Source organism: Dipodomys spectabilis, unplaced genomic scaffold (genome assembly GCF_019054845.1).
Source record: "Dipodomys spectabilis isolate Male_0828 unplaced genomic scaffold, ASM1905484v1 ptg000357l, whole genome shotgun sequence".
Classification (NCBI taxonomy): Eukaryota; Metazoa; Chordata; class Mammalia; order Rodentia; family Heteromyidae; genus Dipodomys; species Dipodomys spectabilis.
In genome coordinates, this window is record NW_024871034.1 from 453,365 (window position 1) to 481,109 (window position 27,745).

At 37.8% G+C, this 27,745-nt stretch overlaps 1 protein-coding gene across 1 annotated transcript in view; it reads right to left on the reverse strand.

Annotated features, from left to right (window-relative positions):
• Window positions 1–26,277, reverse strand: part of Diaph2 (diaphanous related formin 2) — a gene marked incomplete at both ends in the record, with an annotated part of 465,900 nt that extends 439,623 nt beyond the window's left edge. The window contains one exon of the mRNA XM_042665841.1: window positions 26,138–26,277. Within this exon, the coding sequence (XP_042521775.1) occupies window positions 26,138–26,277 (140 nt within the window). The remainder of the gene's footprint in view (window positions 1–26,137) is intronic.
• Between the last annotated feature and the right edge of the window lie 1,468 nt (window positions 26,278–27,745).

Here is a 27,745-nt window from a genome sequence, read left to right on the forward strand (position 1 = left end):
TACACTTAGGGAAAGAAAAAGGATCTAGGATGATTAAGAACAAAGTATAGCTCAGCAAAACAATATTGTACATTTGATTCATGGATCAATATCCTCAAAGAGTAGCCAAGAAGAACAATATCTTCATCAGGTTTAAGGAATAATTTGTCCAGCTGAATCAACTTCATAATGGTTTTCCTATCAACATGGATTTCAACTCAAAATAAAATGTTGCCAGGTGCCTGTGGCTTACACCTATAAATCATACCTGTTAGGAGGCTAAAATGAGGATTGTGTTTTCAGAGCCATCCAAGCAAAAAAGTTGATGCCTTAGCTCCAGAATAGCTAGCAAAAGTCAGGCTGATGGCATGGCTTAAGTGGTATAGCAAGAGTGTAATGAGCAAGCAGAGAAAATACAACATCTTGAGTTCAAATCCTAGACACTCTATATAAATTCCTAAAAATAACAAAAAAAGGGGGGAGGAATTTCCATATGGTATAAATGACTTAGAGGTTGTTTGGGTTTTTTGGTGTATTATTTTGTTTGTTTTGTTTGTTTTTTCTGATCCTGGGGCCTGAAAACCAAGACCTTGGCTCTGACCCCAAGGTGCTTTGTGCTCAAGTCGATTACCCTTCCACTTGAGTCACAGTGCCACTTCTGGCTTTTTCTGAGTAGTTTACTGAAGATAAGAGTCTCATGGACTTTACTGCTCAGGCTGACTTCAAACTGGGATCCTCACATCTCAGCCCCGTAAGTAGTTAAGATTACAGGTGTGAGCCACTGGCACCAAGCAACTTGGTCTTAATCCAATAAAAAACCTACATATCCATTAGAGTTTGTGTATATGAAAGTTAAAGCAGTAGCACTCGGCCTTTGAATGTCCTTGGATTCACTGTGACAGATCAGAACATGAACTGGGTCTGACCAATTATAAAGCACCTATTTAATGTGATATAGCCATTTCCAGACATTTGCCTTGGAAGAATGACACTTGCTGACCACTTAGTTCACCTGATTCATAGAAAAGTTGAATGAATCAATTATTTAGCTTGCCCTCTTACTGGTTTTGACTTCAATGCCATGATAGAATACTATTTCCTAAGTAAACATCAAAAATCTCATTTCATCTTTCTCTGTGGCTACATTTATTCTCACATCCAGTCTTATTGGAAGGATCTTACTCTGTCTTATTGCTATGTGCATCATATACATTTTAAAGAATTCCTTAAAGATGAAGAAATGTGTACTCTTCCTAGTTGTTTAAGTGATATAGAAAACAAATTCCTTAAAAAAAAAAAAAGAAAACCAATTCCTTTTCCAGATTAGCAAGAACTAGTAAATACATGAGTTACACAGCATAGTCTCCTTAGGGAAAGAATTTAAGTAAAATTATTCTCTCAAAGGACACAGGTTCCTTATTCATTAAAATCAATTTCTTAAGCTGCCCAAATTATTTTGGAGTTAGTTTAAGAAATGGCTTAAACCCAAATTGGTTTAAATAACCAACAAGTTATGCAAGAGTACTACCTTCTCACATGTTTTTAAAAATTATCATTATAAGACATCTTTTCCCACAGTAATGGTAGGAGTAAAAATATGTTTATTTTTTAAAAGTCTACGAAAATGAAAACAGGCTCTTCAATTTCTAGTAAATAAGAGAATGTAAGAGGAAAGAGCATTCTACACCTTAACAAAGCCCATTCACATTTTACATCTTCATATGCTTGAAATTTTGAAAATAATCATGTTAGGACACTTACTGAAGCTGCCTGCTAAGTGATATAACCAGTCAAACTTATAATAAATTGTTAACTTCCACAAGAAAAATGTATTCATTTATTTTCCTAGCTAAGTAATACAGTTAAAATTCTATCTTGCACCCCATAAGACATTCAATTTCATTTGATTTATTGGAATTTTATTAAAATGAACTCCCTGCAAAAAAAAAATCACATTCCTAATCAGTAAGCCCTGGAAATGAAACAGAGCTGACACGAAGTTTATCTGTCATGAACCAGGTAAGTAAGAAGCTCTTTGAATGCAATGAGAAAAACAGAGGCAGTAGCACATACCACCTACACATGTACATTTTTCCTAGCCCAGTAGGTATCTTATACAGTCCCATTCTGGTGGGCAGCAGATAAGTTAAATGAATATTCTTGCTCTGTAACAGGGGTAAGGAGCACTGAAGAGTAATTGTTATTTGATTACTAAACAACACAAATGCAACAGTTCTCACCACCAGGTACACTACCAAAAACATATAATTAAAGACTCATTATCCACTGTGATAGCTATGTAGACAAAGATAAAAAAAAAATTGAACTGATCACAGCTATTTTTAGTATAGGAGAACCATAACCAAATTTTAACAGGACTTTTTCCTTACATTCTCATTTTGCAAATGCCCTGCCACCTCCAAAAAGATGATGGAAAATTCAAATGTTTTCCCTCAGAATGGGATCTGTAATGGTTAATTGCTTGGGATTTTTTTTTTTTTGGATCCGGTCGTGGGGCCTGAACTCTGGGCCTGGGTGCTGTCCCTCAGCTCTTCAGCTCAAGGCTAGCACTCTACCACTTGAGCCACAGCGCCACTTCCGGCTTTTTTCTTTTTGCTTATGAGGTGCTGAGGAATTGAGCCCAGGGCCTCAGGCATGCAAGGGAAGCGCTCTACCACTGAGCCACCCTCCCAGCCCTGCTTGGCATTTTTATATATATTTTTAAATTGCTCAGCTCTGAGAAAGATACCATAGAGATGATGTGATGTACAGTGACAAAAAATTGTATATATCAAACAATTTGCTACAAATATTTTCTCTCAACAGAGCAGGAAATGAAGCTAATTGAAATATGTATTACTTCACTTATTACTTATAACTTCACTTATCTTTATCCTTTTTGGTATGGTAAAAACGTAAAATCTACTTTCCAAGCAACTTTCAAGTATACACTATACTAATATTTACTGTAGTCAGCTAGAAATATAGTAGATCTTGTTTATTCCTCCTAACTACAATTTTCTATCTTTTGACACATTAATGTCATAATATAGCCAGTTTCACTTATTTTTAAGACATTAAGTTCTTTAATATTACCAATGACTTTTAAAAATATAAGCCATGAAAAATATATATATATATATATAAACCGTGAATATTTAAAATCTTTAATAAAAACATATTAAAGATGTTGGAAATATTTTTTTTCAGAGTAAAATTAAGCCAAGATAGTCACCACTTTGGTTGAGGAAAAGTAACATAAAAAGAAGGGCATAGTCAGATGCCAGCTACTTAAGAGGCTAAGATCTCACGATTTTGATTCGCTAGCCCAAGCAAGAAAGTGAGTAAGACTCATATGTCTAATTATCCAACCAAAAGCTAAAAGTAGAGCTATGGCTGGAGTGATAGAGTGCTAGCCTTGAGAAAAAAAGCTAAGGTATATCACCCAGACCTTGAGTCAAATCCCCAGGAGCAGCACAAAAAGGAAGGAAGGAAGGAAGGTAGGAAGGAAGGAAGGAAGGAAGGAAGGAAGGAAGGAAGGAAGGAAGGGAGGGAGGGAGGGAGGGAGGGAGGGAGGGAGGGAGGGAGGGAGGGAGAGAAAGAGAGAGAGAGAGAAAGAGAGAGAGAGAGAAAGAGAGAAAGAGAAAGAAAGAAAGAAAGTAGAAACTAGCAATTTGGATAGGAAGAAAATCTTCTAATGTTCTATAGCACAGTGGAGAAACTATGGCTAACAAAAATTGTGTATTTCCAATAGAAAAGACTATTTATTCCTTACACAAAGAAATACTAAATATTCAGAGATGAATATGGTAATTACCCAGATCAGATAGGTACATATTACAAATATTTATGGAAATGTTTTAAAGGGCTCATAAATATGTACAATTAAAATGTATCAGTACGAAATCAGAAAAAAATAGCAGATAACACTATATCTAGCCTTCTTCCTCTAGGAGAAAGCAATGAACAATAACTAAATTGATTTCTCATAAGATGAGAGAACACTCCCAGGTCAATGTTCCTTACCACTTACATTTAAAGAACAATGGCATTTTAACTGACACTTAAAACACTAAGCTCAAAGATGTTACAGAACTCCTAAACATCTTCTATATCAAAGTAAAATCTATTAATGTTTAATGCAATTATAGTGTTCATGTTTCTCACTCTCTGACAGATATTAATAGATGAAAATTTATGATCATTTGATTTTTGTTTACAGTATGCCATTACTCAGTAGTTTGGGTTTTTTTTTTTTTTTTTTTTTTAGGGGGGGGGGGGGGCGGTCCGGTCGTGAAGCCTGAACTCTGGGCCTGGGCGCTGTCCCTCAGCTCTTCAGGTCAAGGCTAACGCTCTACCACTTGAGCCAGAGTGCCACTTCCGGCTTTTTTCTTTTTGCTTATGTGGTGTTGAGGAATCGAACCTAGGGCCTCAGGAATGCAAGGCAAGTGCTCTACCACTGAGCCACCTTCCCAGCCCTGTTTTTATTTTTTGTTTTTGTTTTTGTTTTTGTCAGTTATGGGGCTTGAACTCCAGGCCTGGATGCTGTCCCTCAGCTATTCAGCTCAAGGCAAGTTCTCTACCACTTGAGCCACAGCAGTTTTTGGGTGGTTTATTGGAGATAAGAGTCGCATAGACTTTCCTGCCCAAGCGGGCTTTGAACCGTGAGCCTCAGATCTCAGCTTCCTGGGTAGCTTATATTGAAAGCATGAGACACCAGCGCCCGGCCATTCTGCAGTAGTTTTGATAAGCAAATGTTGAATGAACATATCCAAGAAATGATCTCCGCAAACCTCTTTTGAAAGATAATATCAAAGGAGACAGGTTACCACATAAGGAGTATCCTCAAAACCAGAGAAAGTTGGAGTCAATCTGAGTACTGCCAATAACACCAGAAAAGAGGTCTAACCATAAAACAGATCTAACAAGTACAAATGAGCTGAATTGGGGTATAAGAAGGCTTGAATTTCATACTTAAATGACAGACTACTAAATCACCTAACTTAAAAGTCGTTTCATTTTAAAAGTACAATATGTGCTGGGTACCAGTAGCTCAGACCTATAATCCTAGCAGTTTAGGAGGCTGAGATCTAAAGATCATGGCTCAAAGCCAGCAAAAATTCTATGAGACTTTTATCTGCAATTAACCACAAAAAGCTCAAAATAGAGGTATGTCTCAAGTGGTAGAGTCGTAGCTTTGAGAAGCTCAGAAATACTGCCCAGGATGAGTTCAAGCCCCAGGACCAGCACCAAAAAAGAAAAAAAGTTCAGTATGACATGATGCTGTTTTCTCTATGCTGCCTCTATACTCCTGGACTCCATCACAATAACAACAACAACAACAAAATATTGTCAGATTTAAATTACCTAATGTGAAAGTATACACACTGATAGTGTTACTGCTGACCAGATGGGAAATATTTGAAAATTAGTTGTCCATGATTGAACATCAGTAAAACAGCAGGGGTCATAGTGTAAATACTGTTATCTAGTACACAGAGATCTTCTTTCAATCAACCACAAAGACTAGCAGTTTTCTCTGTTAGTTGGCACCTTAATTCTGAGTTGTCAGATATCCAGGTCCTATAAAGGGATATTCCAAGGGGAGAGCCTTAGGGGCATTTCTCAAATAGAATACAACTTGGTAGTAGGTTAAATTACTAAAGAACTGAAAACCAGTACTATTCTGCTAGGTTTTTGTACAAACACCATGACCTTGATGTTTTGTAAGTTATAGCCACATAGAGAAAACAGACATTCATAGAGATCCTCTGTACTTTATGGAAAACTATCAGCCACTCACTCTACTGTGTTCTACAATGCCCTTCTTTTGAAGACCCAGAAAATAAAATTCTCAGAGTACAGAATTAGAAAGAATGTCCCTTCTTAAAAAAAAAAAAAAAAATAGAAGTGCAGTCATTTGTCAGGTCTGTCTTGCAATATTCACCTTTTCCTGCCTTGGATAAAAGGAAACATGGAAGTACCTTATACAAGGGTCATTACTTGCAATGTTCTAGGCTTTTGGAAATATGCCACCTTTTCTGCTTGTTTGTTGGCGCATGTATTTCCCCCATGTGTTAATGATAATGGTATATAAGCAATAAAAACTTTGGTAATAGTTCTGTAGTAGGGCTGGGAAGGTGGCTCAGTGGTAGAACACTTGCCTTGCATGCATGAGGCCCTGGGTTCGATTCCTCAGCACCACATAAGCAAAAAAGAAAAAAAACGGAAATGGCGCTGTGGCTCAAGTGGTAGAGAGCTAGCCTTGAGCTGAAGAGCTGAGGGACAGCGTCCAGGCCCAGAGTTCAGGCCCCATGACCGGACCAAAAAAAAAAGTTCTGTAGTAATAAAAGGAGCATATTAATTAGTATAGTTTGTATCTTAACACATTAATCCATATGAATCAAAATAAAACCATTTCAAGTAATAAAAATCAATAATACTTATTTTGAGTAAATAGAAAATGTAATAAAAACATATTAAATGCTTTTGAATGTGAGGAAATTAGTCTTCTATTAAGAAATCTAAGCAAAATGGCAGTGGCTCTTGCCTGTAATCCTAACTCCTCAGGAGGCTGTGATCTGAGGATCAAGGTTCAAAGCAGGAAAGCCCTTGAGAGTTTTATCTCCAATTAACCACCAAAAAGCTGGAAGTGGATCTGTGGCTCAAGTGTTCATCTTCAGGAAAAGAAGCTCTAGGACAGAGTCAATACCTTGAGTTCAAACCTCTGAACTAGTACAAAAAAAAAGAGGGGAGAGGAGGGGAGGGGAGAGGAGGGGAGGGGCAGAAGTAAGGGGGGGAGGGGAGGGAGGAAAAAAAGAAGGGAGGGAAAAAGAGGGAAGGAAGGGAAGGGAGGGAGGGAGGGAGAGAGGAAGGGAGGAAGAGGGAAGGGAGGGAGGAAGGAATCTAACTATACAAGTGCCCATGGTTTATGCCTATAATACTAGCTGCTTAGGAGAATGAGATCTGAAGATCATGCTCCAAGTCCAGACTGGGTAGGAAAAGTCTCTGTTTTTCTCATCTCCAGTTAACTAACCCAAAAGCCAGAAATATGGCTCAAGTGGTAGAGAAAAAGCTCAAGAACCCAGGCACTTAGTTTAAGCCCCAGGACTGGCATAAAAGAAATTTAAATGGGCCTGGTACTTGCTGTTGGATTTCATTTACTTTTATAATTATATGTTTAGTTATAAGTTTCCACCAATTTTAGATAGTGTATATATATATATATATATATATATATAGTATATATGTGTGTGTGTATGCATATATATATATATATATGCACATATATATAGGCTTTCTAATGAAAAACATTTAAATGGTAAAAATTGGAACCTTGGTACATATGTTATATATTAATAAAATAAATACCAATACAAACATTTTCTCTCACTAAAACAAAACATCAAAACTTAGTAATTACAATATGTGGTTCAAATGGCCTATCCAGAAAGCATGAGGTCCTGAGTTTAAAACTAAGTTTTGCCAACAACAAAACAATAAATAAATATGAATGCCAGGCATATAGTGGTACAAGCCTGAAATCTTAGAACATGGGAGTTTGAGACAAACTTGGTAGATACCTAGCAAGACTTCCTTGGGGAAAAAAAAATCTAAGGTTAGGTGTATGCCTATAATCTCAGCTAGATGGGAGGCTAATGGAGAAGGAAAGCTGCCTGAGGTCATCTGGGTAAGAACTTGAAACCTTAGTAGAAAAACAATGAAATCTTAAAGGGGCCATGGCATAGTTTGCACAGTATCTGGAAAGAAACCATGAGAATCTGAGTTAAAACACTAAGCAAAAAATTTTAAAACAACAACAAAATCTTGGGTGCCTAAGTCAAGGTTATACTTTGAAGTAGAGGGTATAGGATTAAAAAAAAAACAACAACAACAAATCAAGCTGGGCCAAGTACTGGTGGCTCATGTCTACAATCTTAGCTACTCAAGAAGCTGAGATCTGAGGATCACAGTTCAAAGCCAGCCTGGGCAGAAAAGTCATCTCCAAGCAACCACCACAAAGACTCTGTGGCAAGTGGTAGAGAGTTAGCCTGGAGCTTAACAGCTCAGAGAAGTGCCCAATCCCTGTGGATCAAGACCCAGGAATGGCACTAAATAATTAAAGATAAGCCACCCCTAATCCTAGTTGCTCAGAAGGTTGAAATCTAAAGGATCATGGTTTGAAGCCAGCCTGTGCAGAAAAGTCCATGAGACTCCATATTCAAAGTAATCAGTAAAATCAGAATGGTGATATGGTTAAAGTAATAGAACACTAGCCAAGCAAGCAAGCCCAGCAAGTCCAAGGACTGAAGTTGAAACCCTAGACCTAGCAAAAAGAAAAGAAAAAGTACTTCAAGGTCACTTAAAATTTATTACAGCAGTTAAATTAGTATCAGTGTATCACTGATACTAACTGAAAGAGTTGAGCAGGATTTTGGGAAAAAAAGTACTTAAATTGGCATAACTGCTATGGGTTTACTATTTGCTATTGTGTGAGGGTACACACACACACACACACACATACACAAACACACATTCACCAAAGTTATTTTAAATATGTACTTCAGGGGGCTGGGAAGTTGGCTCAGTGGTAGAGCGCTTGCCTTGCATGCCTGAGGCCCTGGGTTCGATTCCTCAGCACCACATAAGCAAAAATAAAAAAGCCGGAAGTGGTGCTGTGGCTCAAGTGATAGAGCGCGAGCCTTGAGCTGAAGAGCTGAGGGACAGTCCAGGCCCAGAGTTCAGTCCCCACGACCAGACCCAAAAAAAAAGAAAATGTACTTGAGCCTGCACAAGTGGCTCAGGCCTATAATCCTAGCTACTCAAGAGGCTGAGATCTGAGGATTGAGGTTCAAAGCCAGCCTGGGCAGGAAAGGCTATGAGACTCTTCAATAAATCATTCAGAAAACCAGAAGTGGCACTGTGGCTCAAGTGGTAGAGGGCTTGCCTTGAGCTGAAGAGCTGAGGGACAACACCCAGGCCCAGAGTTCCAGCCCCACAACTGACAAAAGAAAAAAGAATTAATAATAATAAAATAAATAAATTAAATTTAAAAATAAAAATATGTACTAGAAACTTAAAGCAACTTCAAAATGCCTATATTTAAAAAAACAGCTTTAATAATAGTGCTCACAGTGCTATCTTATGAGTTGCATTCACAATTGTAAATCCTGGTCATATTTCTACATCATTAAAAACAATGGCCTCATCATTCAATTCTCCATAGGCAACTCCCTGTGAAATACCCTGACTACTGATTGCACCTATCTTTATATTAACTCTCTAAGTAGTGTTGGTTGCTTTGCCAAGCTTTTAATAAGTTTAATAAGGCTGTTTAAACAGTTATTAAACTCATAATTGAGAATGTAATTCTATGCCTAATTTATATTGCTGTCAAGATTCAGCTATTTTCATTATGATGATTATGTTAAAACACATATTTGTTAATGTGCTTGAAAATATATTTAAATCTAAAGGGAAGAAATATTCAAATAAAAATAAATGCTCCAGAGGTAATACAAATAATAGCACATGTATAAAATCATTAAAGATATCTTCTGACCTTAATCAACTTAAAAACATTAGCTAAGGAAGCTACAATCCATTGGGAAGTGAATATATAGACACTATGCCTTGAGACTGGCAGATAACTAGATCCCAAGCAACATAGGAAAAAAAAAAAAAAAAAAACAAGCTTCCTAGTGGGGTAAAATGCCCCTAAAAAGCTGTAAGGCAATTTCAGAAACAACTCTGAAAAGAATTGCATGCAATCACAGCTCTGTGATATTATTCTTCAAACCAGTATTTGCTATTTTTGTCATTTGTTGAGAAATCATAGTGACAATGATTTATTGCTACACATTTTCTTTGGATCTTCATAAGATGTATTGCAAAATACCTATACATCCTTTAGCTGGGAATAAAATCACACAAATTCATTGGTCATTTCTCAATAGCTGCTGGCTTCCTTACATACACTTTAGGAAAGGCATATGGAAAAAATAATTCTGTAAATAATGGAGTTCTCAGTCTAAATCAAACACAGATAATGATATGTGTAAAATCTAATGCAATTTGTGATAGCACATTAGGATTTGTTTTATATTCAAAGCTCATGGATTTTTAGGTGAATAGAGTTGAAAACATTCAATTTCATTAATTCAGCATGCAACAGTAAAAGTACTGTTGTATAAAGCATGCTATGCTGTCTGTAGCTTATGGATATGGTTCAAATGAAACCAATAGGTTTCTTTCCTATGTAAAGGAAGTCAGTGACATTCTTTTTCTCTGATTACAGCTAAAAATGCATGGCCACAAAACAGTGTTAGATTAATGCAAATTCATTCTCAATGCTAGAGAAGCATAGGTTGTTATTGATGTTGGGTCAATAGCCACATCAAATCACACGTTATTGTATATAAACTATGCGATATCAGCCATCAAGAAGCAAATAAGAGGTCAAGTGGGTCTCTTCCCAAAGGAGATTAAAGTTGAAATGAGAAAAGCAGGTATATAAGCATGAAACTATTATAGAAAACAAGAATATATATGTAAATGTATGCAGCAGAAAAATAAATGTTGAGGAAATATATAGTAAGAGAATGATTTGGGGACATGATCAGTTAATGATGGTTTATCAAAGGAACTTGAAAATGGTTGCCTTTAGCATAAAATAGTATAAAGTAATTATTTTCTTAGTGCCTTTTTGATCAGACTGATGTTAAATACCATGTGAATTTGAAATTCATGACTCCACTTAATATTCCAAAATATTAGTGTGTATTTGTATTTATTAATAATTTTATTTTACTCAGGACAATGTGCATATGTGTGTATTTATTTATATTTTTATTTTACTAGAGGAAGAACCAAAAACATTAGTCATAACTGGTAAGGTAAGGCAGAAATCAGGCCTGAGAAGGCAAATGAACATGAAGTTCAATTAAATACTTATGCAACAGCTTTAGAAATAATTTTCATCAATATTTAAGTAATTATGAATATCTGCCTGGGGTTAATTAAATATAACTATAAATAGAAGAAAACAATGGGATAACAAGAAAACCTCAAGCTTCATGGAGAAAAGTTTTCTCCCCTCTGCAAATAATTTCTAAGAATGATCGTAGTTCCAGTAGTAATGGGAACTAGGCTAAAAGTACGAAAACAGGAAAGAATGACGTTTATAGCTAGAATGACTCCATATAAGGCCCAAAGAATTCCACTGAGGACCAAGACTACCACAGAGAGTAAGTGCACAAGGACTAAAAAAAATCAGCACATACATTCCATTGTGACTTTTCCACATAATAACACATCTTTCAGAATTTAGTACAACCCAAATTTTTCCTATATACAAGTAACAAGGTACATAACACTACATTACGGATAATAAACCTACCAAATGCTTTTTCTTTTTAGCTATTCAAAACTATTTTATGCTGTACACAGGAAAAGAATTTTCCTGCTGTTATCAATGGTTTTAAGGATTATGTTCATTTGCATAATTCCAGGGCATATAATATCCACCTACCAATGCTAGACAATACCTTATTTGGGAAAAAAAATCTTCATAGGTAAAATTAAAGGACCAAGATAGCATTTGTATTGAATGTGGGTGGGTCCTAAATCTATTGAAAATATCCTTACACAGTGTCACAGATACTTAGAAAAGCACTTGTGCTGATGGAGGCAGACACTGCTGTTTGTATACAATTAGCTAAGGAATTCTATAAGCCAAGCTAAAAGATAATTTAGGAAGAGCTTCTCTACGACAAAGCCATAGTAATCAAAACAGCTTGGTACCGGTACAAGAACAGACCTGGGGACCAATGGAATAGAACAGAAAACACAGAAATGAAACCACAGACCTGAAACCACCTAATCTTCAATAAAGGAGCTAAAAAAAAATAGAATGGAAAAAAGACAGCCTCCAGTAAATGGTGCTGGCAAAATTGGTTTAACATCTGTAGAAAATTAATCTAGATCCGTATATTTCACCCTGCACCAGAATCAACTCCAAATGGATCCAAGACCTCGAAGTCAAAGCAGACACCATGAAAACATTACAGGAAAGAATAGGAAAAACTATAGGGCTCCTTGATACAGGCCAAAATTTTCTTAATAAAGACCCAGAAACACAACAAATAAAAATAATGTTGGACAAATGGGATTGCATGAAACTCCAGAGCTTCTGCCTGACAAAGGACATAGCTGGCAAGATCAATAGAAAGCCCATAGATTGGGAGAAGATCTTCACCAGCCATATAACAGACAAGGGTCTCATATCTAAAATATACTTACAACCCCAAAAATTAAATCCCCCAACAACAAATCCTTAAAGAAACAACTGCCCAATTAACAAGTGGGTTAAGACTGAAAGAGAAACTTCTCTGAAGAGGAAATAAGAATGGTCAATAGACACATGAAGAAATGCTCAACTTCTCTAGCCATAAAAGAAATGCAAATCAAAACCACATTGGCATTCCACCTCACCTGGGTTAGAATGGCTATAATCAAGAAACCTACTAACAGATGCTGGAGGAATGTGGCCAAAAGGGAAACCCACTGCACTGTTGGTAGGAGTGTAAGCTTGTTCAACCACTTTGGAAAGCAGTATGGAGGTTCCTCAAAAGACTCCACATAGAGCTCCCCTATGACCCAGCAATCCCACTTTTGGGCATTTACCCAAATGATCACAAACAAGGCTATACTAAAGCAACCAGCACAACCATGTTTATCGCAGCTTTATTTACCATAGCTAAGATATGGATCCAACCCAGAAGCCCTTCAGTAGATGAATGGATCAAGAAAATGTAGTATATATATAAAATGGAATTCTAAGCCTCCATCAGAAAGCATGATATCGCCCCTTTTGTTAGGAAATGGAAAGACTTGGAAAAAAATTATATTAAGTGAAGTAAGCCAAGCCCAAAGAAACATAGGTCCCATGGTTTCCCTTATTTGCAATAACTAGTATATGTCTAGGACAAGCAGAAAAGGTCAAAAGCTATATACATATGACCATATAAGATGATGTTAAGTGAAATTAACACCAAGAAAGGGACACAAGAGTTTCTTTTATTTGCTATTGTTTTTAATGTTTCTATAGTGTACTATGTGATTTTTTTTGTTTCTTTTGTATGTTCTTCCCCCACAGTATAACCCCTGTTTTCACTGTATTTAATTTGGGTGCCCTGCATCTTGTATATACATTTTTTTAATTTGGGGGAGGGGAAGAGAAATAAGAAAATGCTTAAATAAGGATACAGGTTTACCCATTGTAACTGAGATATAAAAGACACTATGTTGATGAGGAACTTTACAACTTGGTGGGGGGAGGGAGGAGTTAGGGAGGTGGGGAGGGAAGGAATGGTTAGGGAAAAACAAAGGAGAGGTAACAAGACTCCATAAGAAATGTGCTCATTACCTTACTCATGTAACTGTAACCCCTCTGTACAGTATTTTTACAATAAAATCATGAAAAAAAGAAGTGATCCCTTTTGAGCCTCTGGAAGAGGCACCCAGGTAACTCCCTTGATTCAGATATCTGGCTACCATAACTGTAAGATATTAAAAAGCACTCAGCTTCTAGTGATTGTTATAAATGTACTAGGAAATTAAAATCATAATATTCAATGCTTTTTATCATTTCAGGGAGTGTTTTTCTATTATATGAAATATTATATGCTCAAGATTAATTATCTCTCAATAGGATATTTTATTTCCTCTGCACCTTAATTCTTAAATAAATTGTTCTCATTCTTGAGTTTGCTCTTACATTGGTTTCTTCCTTGTTCAAATTGTATTGCTTCATTGCTTTTATTTACATATTTGTTTTTTCCAATAGGAAGATTAATTGATTCTTTGCTATGGTTTGCTGTAGTTGCTTATTCGCTAGTTTCTATGAGGCAGCTTGGAACTTTTATAGTGGAAGTTAACTAGGAAGTAAAGTATGGTTTATAGACAGCTTAAATCTGGTGGAAATAGGAGTTGTACTATTTTATACTATGGCATGATTATAGGCAGTTATAAGAAACAAAAGGTGTTTGTCTCATTAAAAAATTTCAGAACACTGATAGGAAAGTTAAGTAACTTTCCTTCCCATAGCAATTCTATAAGCATTATTTAAAATCCATGTTGATGACCTCAGGCCAAATGCTGCTCTGAGCAGAGGCTCCCAGCCTCCTGTGCATAGACCTGTGGGCAGTAGGCAGGCAGCGTCTTTGCCAATACCCCAGGCCAGCCAGGGGCAGACCAGTTCCAGGCTGGTGAGACTCTCTGTAAATGGCACCCCTGAGGGCTGCTTCCTGCCCTTATCGTGTGCAATAATCTGGCCCCCATTTTCCATCCAGCATGTTCTTCCCAAAGACCTCTCTCACACAACGGATATAAGCCACTTTAAAAATGGTGTTTGTGCCTGGCACTGCTGGCTCACGCCTGTCATCCTAGCTACTCAGGAGGCTGAGATCTGAGGATCACAGTTCAAAGCCAGCCCGGGTAGGAAAGTCCGTGAGACTCTGATCTCCAATAAACCACTCAGAAAACCAGAAGTGATGCTGTAGCTCAAGTGGTAGAGCACTAGCCTTGAGTTGAAGTGCTGAGGGACAGCGCCCAGGCCCAAAGTTCAAGCCCCATGACCAACAACAACAACAAAAATGGCGTTTGTGGTACACACCTGTAATCCCAGCACACTGGAGATGGAGATGGGAGGATTACAAATTCAAGGCCAGTGGGGACTATGTTGTAAAACACTCTATCCAATAAAAAGAGAATTTTATCAATAAAATAAAAAAAAAAAAAATAAAATCCATGTTGATGTTCACTGTAAATTTCAAAGAGGAACATTCTGTGCTACAGTTTTAGAGCTTATTTAACCATCACATTCCTGTACCACATGTCACCTTGCAGATGAAAACCATACTTAAACTATTAGTGAAAAATCTTAGAAAAACTGTGTAGAATAAGGAACTTACAAAATGGTTAATTTAGAAGAGAAAAATTTGGATGTGGGGTGAACTGAACTGACTTTGTTTTGCAAAAACTTTCCCTCCACACTCTCTTCTAATCTTTGATTTACTTTCACTTCCCTTCCCCAAGGTTTCTTTAATCTTTTAAAAGCCAGTCTTTTCAAGTGTTATTCTCTCTAAGCTCTCCTCCTCAGCTCCAGTTCTTACAATCCAGCATACATAAAAGAAAATGCAAATACTAGCCACAGGCAAGAAAGATGCCCAGCTAGGGATTTCAGACCTGGAGTCTCAAAGTAACCCCTGGTATACAGTTAAAGGCCCATCACAAATGGATGTTGTGGAGAGCTTAACTTCTTCCCTCAGGGACAAGCTAGGAGAGAACCAGTTCTCTTCCATCTACTTCTGTCTCCTGATCAGTAAGCAGTAGACTTAGATTTTGCTATTACCACCAATTATTAACTTTGTGTGTGTGTGTGTGTGTGTGTGTGTGTGTGTGTGTGTGTGAGAGAGAGAGAGAGAGAGAGAGAGAGAGAGAGAGAGAGAGAATATTACCATGCTAGTACTGGAACTTGAATTAAGGCCTCAGTATTGACCATGAGCTTTTCTGCGCAGTGCTAGCTCTCTACAACTTGAGCCACAAATCCATTTTTTTGGTAGTTACTGGAATTCAGAATCTCCCATACTACCCTATCCATGCTAGCTTCAAACCTCCATCCTTAGATCTCAGCCTCCTTGAGGCTGAGGATTATAGGCATGAGCCACCAGTGCCAAACCCTATTTTGTTATTATTATTGTTATACATCTGTTCTATTATTTTAAGACAAATATTCCTTTTTTAGGAAAAATAATTGTTTTAGGGGAATTCAGTCCCAAGATAGAAGTCACATTTTGAGAGGGCAAATTAAGAGTCTTTATTAGAAAGTTGGTGACTGCAAACAGACACATGTCCTCAATAAATCTCGTCTCGAATATACATAACACTGTTAGAAAACCTAGCCATAAGAGTATTAAAGCAAATAAAGAGCAGAAAAACAATACCAACAAACCATATCAACTCAAATTGACAGCAGAAGTGGAAATACATGGTGACCTGAGGAGAGGCAGGAGACAGGGAGCATGGTGCAAAATGGTGCCTGAGCTGGTCAGGTCCTAAATAGTGTCCTGGTCAGGGTGCAGGATCACAGGTTGCTCCAGAGTTCTGTGAGTTCTTTGCACAGGACTGGCAGCTCCGGCAACCTACTGTCTTACTGTCCCTGCCTCTAGGAATTCAGGCAGGTCAATTACCTGGGAATGGGACTTTACCTTCAGCAAGCAAGAAGACAAGATGGCACCAGTTTATTCAAATTCCCTTTCATCCACCATATTGCCAAGATGGTACTGGTAGACACAGTTCCTTATTTCATAGTATTAAAAAAAAAAAACTGAGGATGAGATTCAAATAGACAATAAAGATGGTAATGGTAGATGGTACTGGTAGACCCAGTGTCCTTATTTCATAGTATTAAAAAAAATTGAGGATCATAAAGGTGATAAGGGTGATGAAAATAGGTGATAGAAACAATTGCATGAAAGAAAAAAACATTGGAATACATATGTTAGGGTTCATTTCCCTAACATCAACTTAACTGACCTTTTCTGTTTGACTTAGATATACACTAGTTATTGCAAATAAGGGAAACCATGGGACCTACACATTTATAAGATTATTTCTTTGTTGCTTTGTATGTCCCTCCCCCATGGTATAACCTCTGCTTTCACTGTATTTGATGTTGTTATCATTTGTGGAGGGGAAGGGAAAAAACAAATCGTTTAAATAGGGATACAGGTGGACCCATTGCAACAATGAGACGTACAAGTCGTTATGTTGAAAACGAACTTTACAACTTTGGGGGGGGGAGGATTGTGGGGAGATGGGTTGTGGGGGGGGGGGGTGGGAGGATGGGATGGGAAGGGGAAACAAAGGAGGAGGCTACAATGCTTGATAAGAAATGTACTCATTGTCTTGCCCATGTAATTGTAACCCCTCTGTACAGTTTTTTCACAATAAAAAAAAAAGAAAATAGGTGATAAAGGCCAAGAGAGTTGAATTGAAACGTTGTATAAATACTTAAAGATAATAAAGTTGAAGTAAAAATAAAATAAAAGGCCAAGAGACTTTGATGATGATTTTCAGGATTCAAAGGAAAAGACACTGGCATTCTGTTTCATTTCCTCTCCCATACACAGACACACTGAGGCACTGCATTATTTAAGTAACAGCCATGCCAAAGAGGTCAAATGTGATTCAATAAGTCCCATCTTGGGACAGTGACAGTGTCCCAAAAGATGATTCTGGAAGGCCAGGGACAACTTAATGCTCCTAAACCATTCTGTGCAGCTTACACTTTGCTGACTTCTTGGAATCTGGGAAAATCAGACCAAAGATCACCTACCATAAGGCATTAATGACTATAGACTACCTGCTGCCACCTCTGAACTCCCTGGTAACTTAGAATGTTTTAAGTATTCCAATCTTATCAAACCTAAAGTACGGTTTTGTACCATGATAAAAAAAACCTAAGGATGGCAAGGTTGGAGATGCCTGAGAATGGGCTGAAGGCCTCAGTTGCTATGGCATATCTAGACCAGGTATATAAACTCATAACTCTTCTTTATGTTTGACCTAGTAAACTTTCCTATCACTTTTACTATACTCATATCTCATCTGATATTTTCTCATGCTGGACATAAAACCTGGAGTAGATTAGCTGAATTTATTATGATATATTTTGGTGCCATGACTCAAACTATGTATGTCATTTTCTTTTTTTTCCCTTTCCAAATCCTGAGGCTTGAACTCAGGGCCTGGGCACTGTCCCTGAACTTTTGCTAAAGGGTAGCACTCTACCACTCAAGCCCTGGCACCACTTATAGCTTTTTCTGCTTATGTGGTACTGAGGAATCAAACACAGGGCATCATGCATGCTAGGCAAGCACTATACCATGAAGCCACATTCCCAGCCCAAGTATGTCATTTTCTGACTGGTCCATTGGAAAGCAACTCAAACTCCCTCCTGTTTCAAGTAGTGATGAACTAAAGCATGCTATTGCCATGATCCAGACACTTTTCCTTTTACCTGGAATCCTCTACATTCCTGTTTCTGAATCAGATCTAATATGTTATTTGTGTACTTTGTCTTTGATTTTAATGAAACAGGCTTTTTCTGACTTGATTAAACTGCTATCTAGGTTAAGGACATGCCAATTTGCTCAGCTCAATAAAAACTTTACTGTTTGATTTTTGCCTGCCAATGTTACAGCTTCATTGCCATCTGCTGCCACCATTGCCTGCTGGCTTTCTAGTCCCAGGAATTCAAGGAATGAAGTCTAGGACAGGAAAGAGAAAGAAAGGTGTAAAGAATTTTATTCAGAAGTAAAGCATCTTGCTTGAAGGCCAGTACTGCTAGTCTATCACTTCTCTTGCAATGGTAGTACTATCTAGGCAATTCAGAGTCTAGGGACTCTGATACCCTGGTATGTTTTCTACTTGGTGGCCTTCATTATAATTAAATATTTTATAAGGGGATACTTATTGATCAAGTCCCACAACATTCTGATTTTATTTCATGTGTGCCCACGCGTACGTGTGTGTGTGTGTATGTGTGTGTGTGTGTGTGTGTGTGTGCTGCTAGCACAGAGTGCCTCATGTTCTTACTTAGAATACTTGTTCATGGCTGGTGAACCACCACTTGAGACTTGTCTCCAATACTAGTGTTTTGCTGGTATAACTGAAAGTCAAGTCCAATGTTCTTCCCTGGCTAGCTCCAAACTGAGATTCTCTGATCTCAGCCTTCTGAATATCTAAGACTGTAGGTTGAGAGTCACTAATGCCCAGGTACAATAGTACATTTTTAAAATACTGTATTTCAAAAACTATATGGAGATAGATGAATGGCTCAAGTAGTAAGGCCAGGCAAGTATAAGGTTCTGAGTTTAAACCCTAGTATACCACCAAAAAAAAAAAAACCCTAAAAATCTACAAAGAAAAATTTTAAAACAAGTTTTAAATGTCTCTATCAGATTCTGAAACAAATCTGCATTATAGAGAACGTAAGTCATATAACTCAGATTTTTACATACCTATGTATTTTAACTTTTATGTACCTTTTGTTGATATTAAAATTTAAACACAGTACCTTGCACTTACTAAGGTGCTCTAACCCTTATGTTACTCTGCCAGTCCCTTCTTAGGATACTCTTTTTGGAGGATTGGTTGTAGGACTTGAACTCGGGCCCTGAGCTCATTTGCTCAAGGCTAGCAATCTAGCTCTAATCAGCCACAGCCCAACTTTGGGTTTTCTGGTGATTAATTGGAGATAAGAGTCTCACAGACATTCAAAGCCTCGTGGCTTTGAACCACGATCCTCAGATCTTGGCCTCCTAAGAAGCTAGGATTATAGGCATGAGCAACCAGCACCAGGCTGTTAGTTATTTTTGAGATATAACTTTATGCCTGTGACAACTGGACTGCAATTTTCCTTTTTGTGATTCCTTGTGTTACTGTGATGACAAGCATATGCTATTCAACCCACCAATTGTGTTACTCCATACTTTGGAATGAGAAGTACACAACACTATGGCACCCAGACACTAGTTGAAATGAAATCTCATGAACTTTTATGACCACATTTTCCTTGAACCATTATCCTCAGATCTCAGCCTCCTGAGTAGCTAGGATTACAGGAGTGAGCAACCAGCATCTAGCTTAAAATTTTAATGGTACTCTTCCACCATTTAAGCCTGTATTTTCACTAATAGAAAAAAAGCACATGAAGCTGGGCACCAATGGCTCACACCTGGACTCCTGACTACACAGGAGAATGAGACCTGAAAATGATGGTTCAAAGCCAGCCCAAGCAAGAAAGTCAGTGAGAATATTATCTCCAATTAACCAACCAAAGAAAGTGAGAAGTAGAGCTGTCACTCAAGTTGTAAAGAGCTAGCATTGAATAGAAAAACTTAGGGAGAGCATATAGGCTCTCAGTTCAAGCCAATGAGCTTCACCAAAATAAAGTGCACCTGAAGCTAGACATATTATAAAACTGAGCTCTATATCGGTGCATGTAGGGGATTTTTGTTTTTTGTTTGTGGCAGTATTGGATTTTACAAGTGGCCCTGAAACTTTCTAGGAAGGTACTTAATTACTTAGTAATGCCTCTAACCTGCATTTGTTATAAGTTACTTTTTGAGAAAGAGATTTTCTTTCTACAGGGCAAGCACTTGAACTGACATCCATCTATATTAGGCTTTCCATCTCTGCTAGGACAACTGGCACGTGCAACTACGTCCAGTTTCCCACCACTGAGTGTCCCAGATATTTGTCCACATTGGCGTAGAATGATTATCCTCCCAATCTCAGCCTCCAACCTAGTCTAGAATGACAAGTATTTATCACCAAACCAAATTAGGAGTTGGGAAGAGGTCAGGATCTTGTAAATTTTTCTACCCCTCTAGCCTCAAAGTATGATCCACTTATACTCAAGGGCCATCAGTGCCCAACTTAACATTTTTATTTTTTAATGCTAGGCTTATTTGATTCAAGTCAGATTTTTGTTTTGTGCTAATACTGGGGGCTTGAATTCAGTTGAATTCAGTTAGTTGGCGTTTTTTGCTCAGGTTTGGCACTTTACCCTTTGAGCCACTTACATTCTGGGCCTCAAACCCAGACATGGACTGGGCACTGTTCCTAAACATATGGGATAAAGAATAGCACTCTACTTGTTGAGCCATAGGTCTACTCCCAGATTTTTTTGATCAGTCTCAAAGACTTTCCTCCCTGGGTTGGCATCAAGCCATGATCTTCAGATTTCAGTAAATTGTGTCTTTCCTCTTTTCTAAGGATGTCATCTAGATTGAATTACTTAACTTTTGTAGGCCTCAGTTTCCTTATACTACTTACTCATGGTATATGTAAAATTTGTTTGTTTGGGGTTTGGTTTTAGTGCTGGTACTAGTCATTTAATCCAGGATGTTGCATTCTATTTGATTATATTTTTGCTCAAGGCTGTGGTGCTATACCACTTGAGCCACAAGTTCAATCCCAGATTTTTGCTGGTTAGCTGGAAATAAAGAGTTTCATGGACTTTCTTGCTCAGACTGACCTAGAATTGTGATCCTCAGATCTCAGTCATCTGAGTAGCTAAGATTACAGGCAGGAGCCACCAGTACCTGGGTCCACTTCCAGCTTTTTTCTCTTTAATAGATATGTCTCACAGATTTTCCTACTTAGGCCAGCTCCACTCCCCCAAAGTAGCTAGAACTACAAGCATGAACCAACAGTGGTCTTGAAACTTGCTTCTTTTTGTTTTTGTTTTTGTTTTACGGTCATGGGGCTTAAATTCTGGGCCTGGGCACTGTCCCCTCAGCTCAAGGTTAGTGCTCTACAACTTGAGCCACAACACTACTTCTGGTTTTGGGATGGTTTATTGTAGATAAATTTCACAGCCTTCCATGCCCGGGCTGGATTTTAACAGTAATCCTCAGATCTCAGCCTCCTGAGTAGCTAGGATTATAGGCGTGAGCCACCAGCACTCAGCTTATTTCTTTTTACTCAAGTCACATGTTTTTCTTTGTGCCAATCCAAAGGCTTGAATGAACTGTTTTGCTCAAGGTTAGTGCTCTACCACTTGAGCCACAGCTCCATTTCTAGCTTTTTTGCTCCTAGAAGGGGGATTGTTGTTTTGGGCCAATACTAGGGCTTGATTTCAGGACCTCACACTGTTGCTTGACTTTTCACTTGAGCTTGGCACATTACCACTTGAGACATACATCCTCTTCCAGATTTTTTGTGTGTGGGTGGTGGTCCTAGTGCTCAAACTCAGGGCCTGAGTGTTGTCTCTGAGGATTTATACTCAAGGCTAGCACTCTACCACTTGAGCCACAGCTCCACATCTGGCTTTTTATTTCTGGTTAATTGGAGATAAGAGTCTCAACAGACTTGTCAACCAGGTCTGGCTTCTAATCAGACTCCTCAGATCTCTGCTTCCCAAGTACAAAGGATTACAGTGATTCACTAGTGCCCAGCTAAGAATTTTAATTTAATCCAAATATCACAGTACTAAACTTTTTCTGAGTGTGTGTGTGCCAGTACTGGGGCTTGAACTCAGGACTTAGGCACTGTTCCTAAGCATTTGCGGTCAAGGCCTGCACTCCAACCACTTTGATCTACATATCTTCTTCCCACATTTTCCTTAGTAAATTGAAAGTAAGAGTCACAGACTTTTCTGCCCTGCTGACCTAAAAATGACTTGAGGAATATAACAGTATTTCGTCTTAAGAAACCATAAATCTGTGGCAATAAGCACTTGATCTTTTGAAATTTGAATCCAGGCTACCATTTTTAGCACATTTGAATGAATCAATTATACTTATGAAATTTAATAATTATAACAATCTAGGTCCAAACATGAAATAACTAATTTTAAGACAAACATATTCTCTCATCTTTTATATAGCTCCTTTTCTCCATCTGCCTTTCGTTAATAAACATTATTTTAGGGAAAAACAGCGTCAGTGAGGAAAAGAGAAAAGTTCAAAACAGCATGGTTTTCTTTCAACTTCAAATAGGAAAACAGTAAACTTCTAAACATTATAGTGCCAAGTTTCTAGAGGATGTCAGTTAGGATCTTCTGTTGAAAAGTCCCTCTTCTTAAAAGTCAACATGTCAAGGGCAGGAGGCAAGGGCTTTTGGATGATAAATGTTTGCTTCATGGTCTCAGACAGCATATTTGAAGGGCTCAGCATCCACAGTGGCCCTCATTGATCAGATGCTTGATGGCTTGCTGAATATTCTCAGTGGTTCAGCTGGGAAGCTCTCACTGTAGATCGCTGAAACTCTTGCCCTCCATGAGAATGCACTTGTGAACCAAATGCAGCACCTCCTCCATGTGGGTGGACTCGCAAGGAGACTAGAATGCCACTGTTCTCATGGCTGCTGCTCCTGTGGCCACTGCTCTTATGGCCGCTTTGGTTGCCACTGCACTCCTCACCGCTCTCGTGGTTGCTACCCTCATTCCTGCCACCAGTGGTGCCCACCATTTCTGGCACCTTCTCAGACGCAATACTTTGCCCCACATAGACTGAATAGGATTTTCCCAGAATCATATGTGTATTCACCATTTCCACAATATGGATGGTGAGCTCATTCACATTTTTCAGTGGGTGGATACACACTATCTGAAGAATATTGTTTCCACCCAAATACTGGAGGAAATAGAACACTTTCGAAACTGGCTTACGCTACAAGGTAATATTTCCTAGACACACTGCCAGACTGCCTTCCTAATTCAGGGTAATTTGCCTCCTCTGCTGGCTGTTTGTGGCCTTCACTAGTACCAAATATACTAGCAGCGCTGCCATACCTTCTCTTTTACATCTTGAGAGTAGCTTCAGCAAAAAGGGGACACAAGACCTACTGGGCTAAGTCAGCCCCTCTGTAGACTGCTTCTACATGCAGCAACTATGTCTCTGAGATCATCAGCTTCTGGTTTCAAGCCTAACTCACAATACGTGGAAAACCATTCACCAGAGTGCAGAAGCCTCAAGCGAATCAGGACTTGACACATACTCACCATGACACCGTACTTTGAGGGGGACGCTTATTACTAGGCTGACTTCTTAAAGCTACACACATGATTTCAAGCATTTCTCATGATCTTTATAAGATTGGTTATTACTACTAAAAAAATCTGTCCAAATGTGCCCTCGTCGTTATAGAATGTCAAAATTTCTAGTTGTGTATTTTGGTGGCTTTTTTTGTTTTGTTTTTTTGTTTTTGTTTTCGACATATGGTCTTCTTATATATAGTACAAACTGCTTTCAGATTTTCCCAATAGCACAAGTTGGTCTAGAAATGATCATCTTGTTAACATATCTCCCTACTGGTATGATTATATACACACTACCACAGCCACTTCATACTTGCCGCTTCTTTCTTTTTTTTTTTTTTTTTCAATCATAAGGCTTGAACTCAGGTACTTGGACGGCGCCCAATACCCATACACCCACGTGAGTCACAGCTCCACTTCCAGCTTTTTCTGTGGTTACTTGGAGAAAAGAATCTCATGGAGATAGGAAATGTACTCATTACCTTACTCATCTAACTTTAACTCCACTGTACAGTATCTTTACAATAAAACTATTAAAAAGAAAAAGAAAAAATAATAATGATCTCACAGACATTTCTGCCCAGACTGGCTTTGAACTGTGATCCTCAGATCTCAGTCCTCTGAGTAGTTAGGATTATAGGCATGACCCACCAATGCACGGCTGATTATTTCATCTTTAATCATTCATTCAATAACTACTCCAGTTAATCAACTGAAATTTTCAGCTAAAGTGTTCATCACTATTTTACAGGTGCTACTGGTTTTGGTGTAGTAGGGTTAGGACTACACTCTCAAATCACTAACATGGTGAATAATGCTCTCTAAGAACTCACATCACTTGCTCAAATTATTAATTTGGGGGGCATTCTAGTAGAAATGGCACAATTGTCATTGTAAACATTATAATATCTAAAAATAAATCTCAGTTTATTTCTGTGCTTATAAAAGTTTTCATAAACCTACAATTTAAAATAATTCTAATAAATGAACTATGGCTATAAAAATAATTTATATAAAATATTATATAGACCAAACCCAATTAATTTTAAATTATTTTGAAAGTTCTTTGTACAAATAAAAAACTGCACAAGACTTAGTTGTAATATATGAGAAGAAAGCCAAGCACAGGTGGCTCACACCTGCAATTCCAGTTAGTCAGAGGACTGAAATCTAAAGAGCCCAGCTAAAAGACAGCTTGAGCAGGAAAGTCTGTGCTATTTGATCTCCAATAACAAGGAAAAATGCTGGAGGTGGATCTGTGGCTGAAAATGGTAAGAGTACTTTACTTGAGCTTGAAAGAGATCAGGGGTAGTGCCCTGGTCCTAAAATCAAGCCCTAAGACCAGCAAAAAAATAATTATATATAATTATATTTTTCCATATGTATGTATATGTGTGTATGTGTGTACATCTATATATGTGTATATTTCTATATATCTATACATATATAGATATTACAGATTATTTCTTATATATATATATATACTATACATATCTATATGTATATGTACACACATACATATATATATACATATGTAGAAATCATGAATAAAATCTCACAAGGTTTTGTATACTCCAGTAAAATCAAAATGCAAGATTCTAACAATTATATAAGTACATCCTCAAGCATTTCATGTTACGCTGACCATTTTTTATGTCATTTTATTGTAGGCCCTATTAATTTCAAGGCTTTGGTTAATGAAAACACATCACTGGAATCCATCATTGGCAAGGAGCCTCTCCCTTACCTGTCCTTTGTAGCTAATAGCCAAAATGTACAGCATCTTAAAGAGTTTGTTATTCTCTTTTTTTTTCAGGTGGCATCACTACAGCTTGAACTTAGGACCTGGATGATGTCTCTGAGCTTTGTTGTTCAAGGCTGACACACTACCACTTGAGTCACAGCTTTACTTCCAGCATTATGCTGGTTAATTGTAGATAAAACTTTTCTCACTAACTTTATTGCCAGAGCTAGCTTCAAACCTCAATACAAGTGATGTCTCACCTATTGTGGGGGTATCTGGAATATAACTTTTAAAAGGAATAAAATACTCAACTACTATTTGTAATTTGAACAATCATTATATGAGTTACATGAATAGGTTTCCATGGAAGTGGGTATTTCTGGCCCTGCTTCATAGAACCAGAGGAATGAAATATTCAAGTAATAATCCAATTCTTACAAATTATCCATTTTTAACCCAACCTGAGAAGAAGGGATGGGAGGAGGATGTGGGGAAGAACTATGGAAGAGGTGACATTGATCAAGAAGCATTATACTCATAACCTGACTCATGGAATTGTAACCTCTTTGTACAAGTACTAAAAAAAATAAAAATTGCTTATTAATTAAAGATTAGCTTAACCAAATGCATTGTTAATGCTTACCAGCATAAACAATCCAAACAATACTACAATACTATTATTAGACATTTATTGCTAATATTATACCTTAGGTCAGATAAATTTGAGGCTAAAGTCACATATTCACAAATTAATGTCCAATGTAAATTATGTGAATCACAGCAAAATAATATGAATCACCTACCTGACAGGATTGCTGGTTAAAGAAACCCTCAACGATTCCAGGCAGTTAAGAAGTTTCTCATCAGAAATGCCAGATCGTAATTCATGGACATACTCTTGTGAAGACAGGGTGCATTCATGTTTGCTATTTTTCAGCCCACCCTATGAAATAAGAAGATACCTTTAACGATTTTTAAAAGGTTTTAAAGTCAAATAGAATATACACGTAGTTTCTGTACAAAATATATTCCCTTCTTTGGATGTACTAGTAATTAAACTGTGTGTGTGTGTGTGTGTGTGTGTGTGTGTGTGTGTGTGTGTGTATGTATGTAGTAGGCAAGTACTATAACTTTAAACTATTTTATCCAGACAATTTTTCTGTTGTTATAGTTGTACCAGCCACAGGACTTGAACTCAGGGCCTATCACAATTCTTCCCCAATTTTTCAGAATAAGAGGTTCTTCAGGAAACATAGATGGCACTTATTTTTCTTTTCATTTCTATTCCTTTTGTTGTTGCCAGTTTTGAGCCTTGCACTCAAGGTCTGGGTGCTATTCCTGAGACAAAAGTCTCAAATTTCTGTGCTTAGGCTAGCTTAGAACAGTGTTCCTCAGCCTGGCGCCTGTGACTCAAGCCTGTAATCCTAGCTACTCAGGAGGCTGAAATCTGAGGATCGAAGTTCAAAGCCAGCCCGGGCAGGAAGGTCTGTGAGACTCTTATCTCCATTAAACCAGTAGAAAACCCAAAGTGGCGCTGTGGCTCAAGCAGTAGAGTGCTTGCCTTAAGCTGAAGAGCTGAGGGACAGCGCCCAGGCCCAGAGTTCAAGCCCCACGACAAACAAACAAACAAAAAAAAAAAAAAAAGAGAACAGTGTTCCTCACATATCATTCTTTGTGTAACTAGGGTTATAGGCATGAGCTACCAGAGCCCAGCTTCAGCCCACAATTTTTTTGTGTGTTAAAAACTTAGTAGTAAAATTATATGATATAATATTCCAAGGTTTCTTTATCCACTTTTACAAGAACTGTACTGCTAGTGTTCATGCCCTGAATAGACTGAATAGGCTTGAACTACAGAATGTAACTATCCAGAATAAGGATTAACCATAGGGAGTCCAGTTTATTTTAAGGTATTTATAGTCCATTGTAAAACAAAAAATAAAATTATTACAAAACCAAAATTTATAACAAATATCAAAATAGCACCATATCTCAAAAAGCAAATGACAATTTATTAAAATATAGAACAAAATGGTCTCAAATTAGGATGCTCAAACCATTCTAAAGCAACTATCCCTTCCTAACTGATACTTTCAAGTTGGAGATTAACTTTAAAAAGTCAAGAGACTGCTAGGCACTGGTGGCTCATGGCTGTAATTCTAGGTACTCAGGAGGATGAGATCTGTGGATTGCATTTGGAAACCAGCCCAGCAGGAAAAAGTCCTTGAGATTCTTATCTCCAATTAAGTACCAGAAAACCAGAAGTGAGGCTGTGGCTCAAAGTGAAAGAGCATTATCCTAGACGGAAAAAGGAGCTTAAGGACAGTGCCCAGGCACAGAGTTCAAGAATCAGGACTGGAAAAAAGTCAAGAAATGCATCTACATAATATCAAATAGTCTTTAATTTTTCA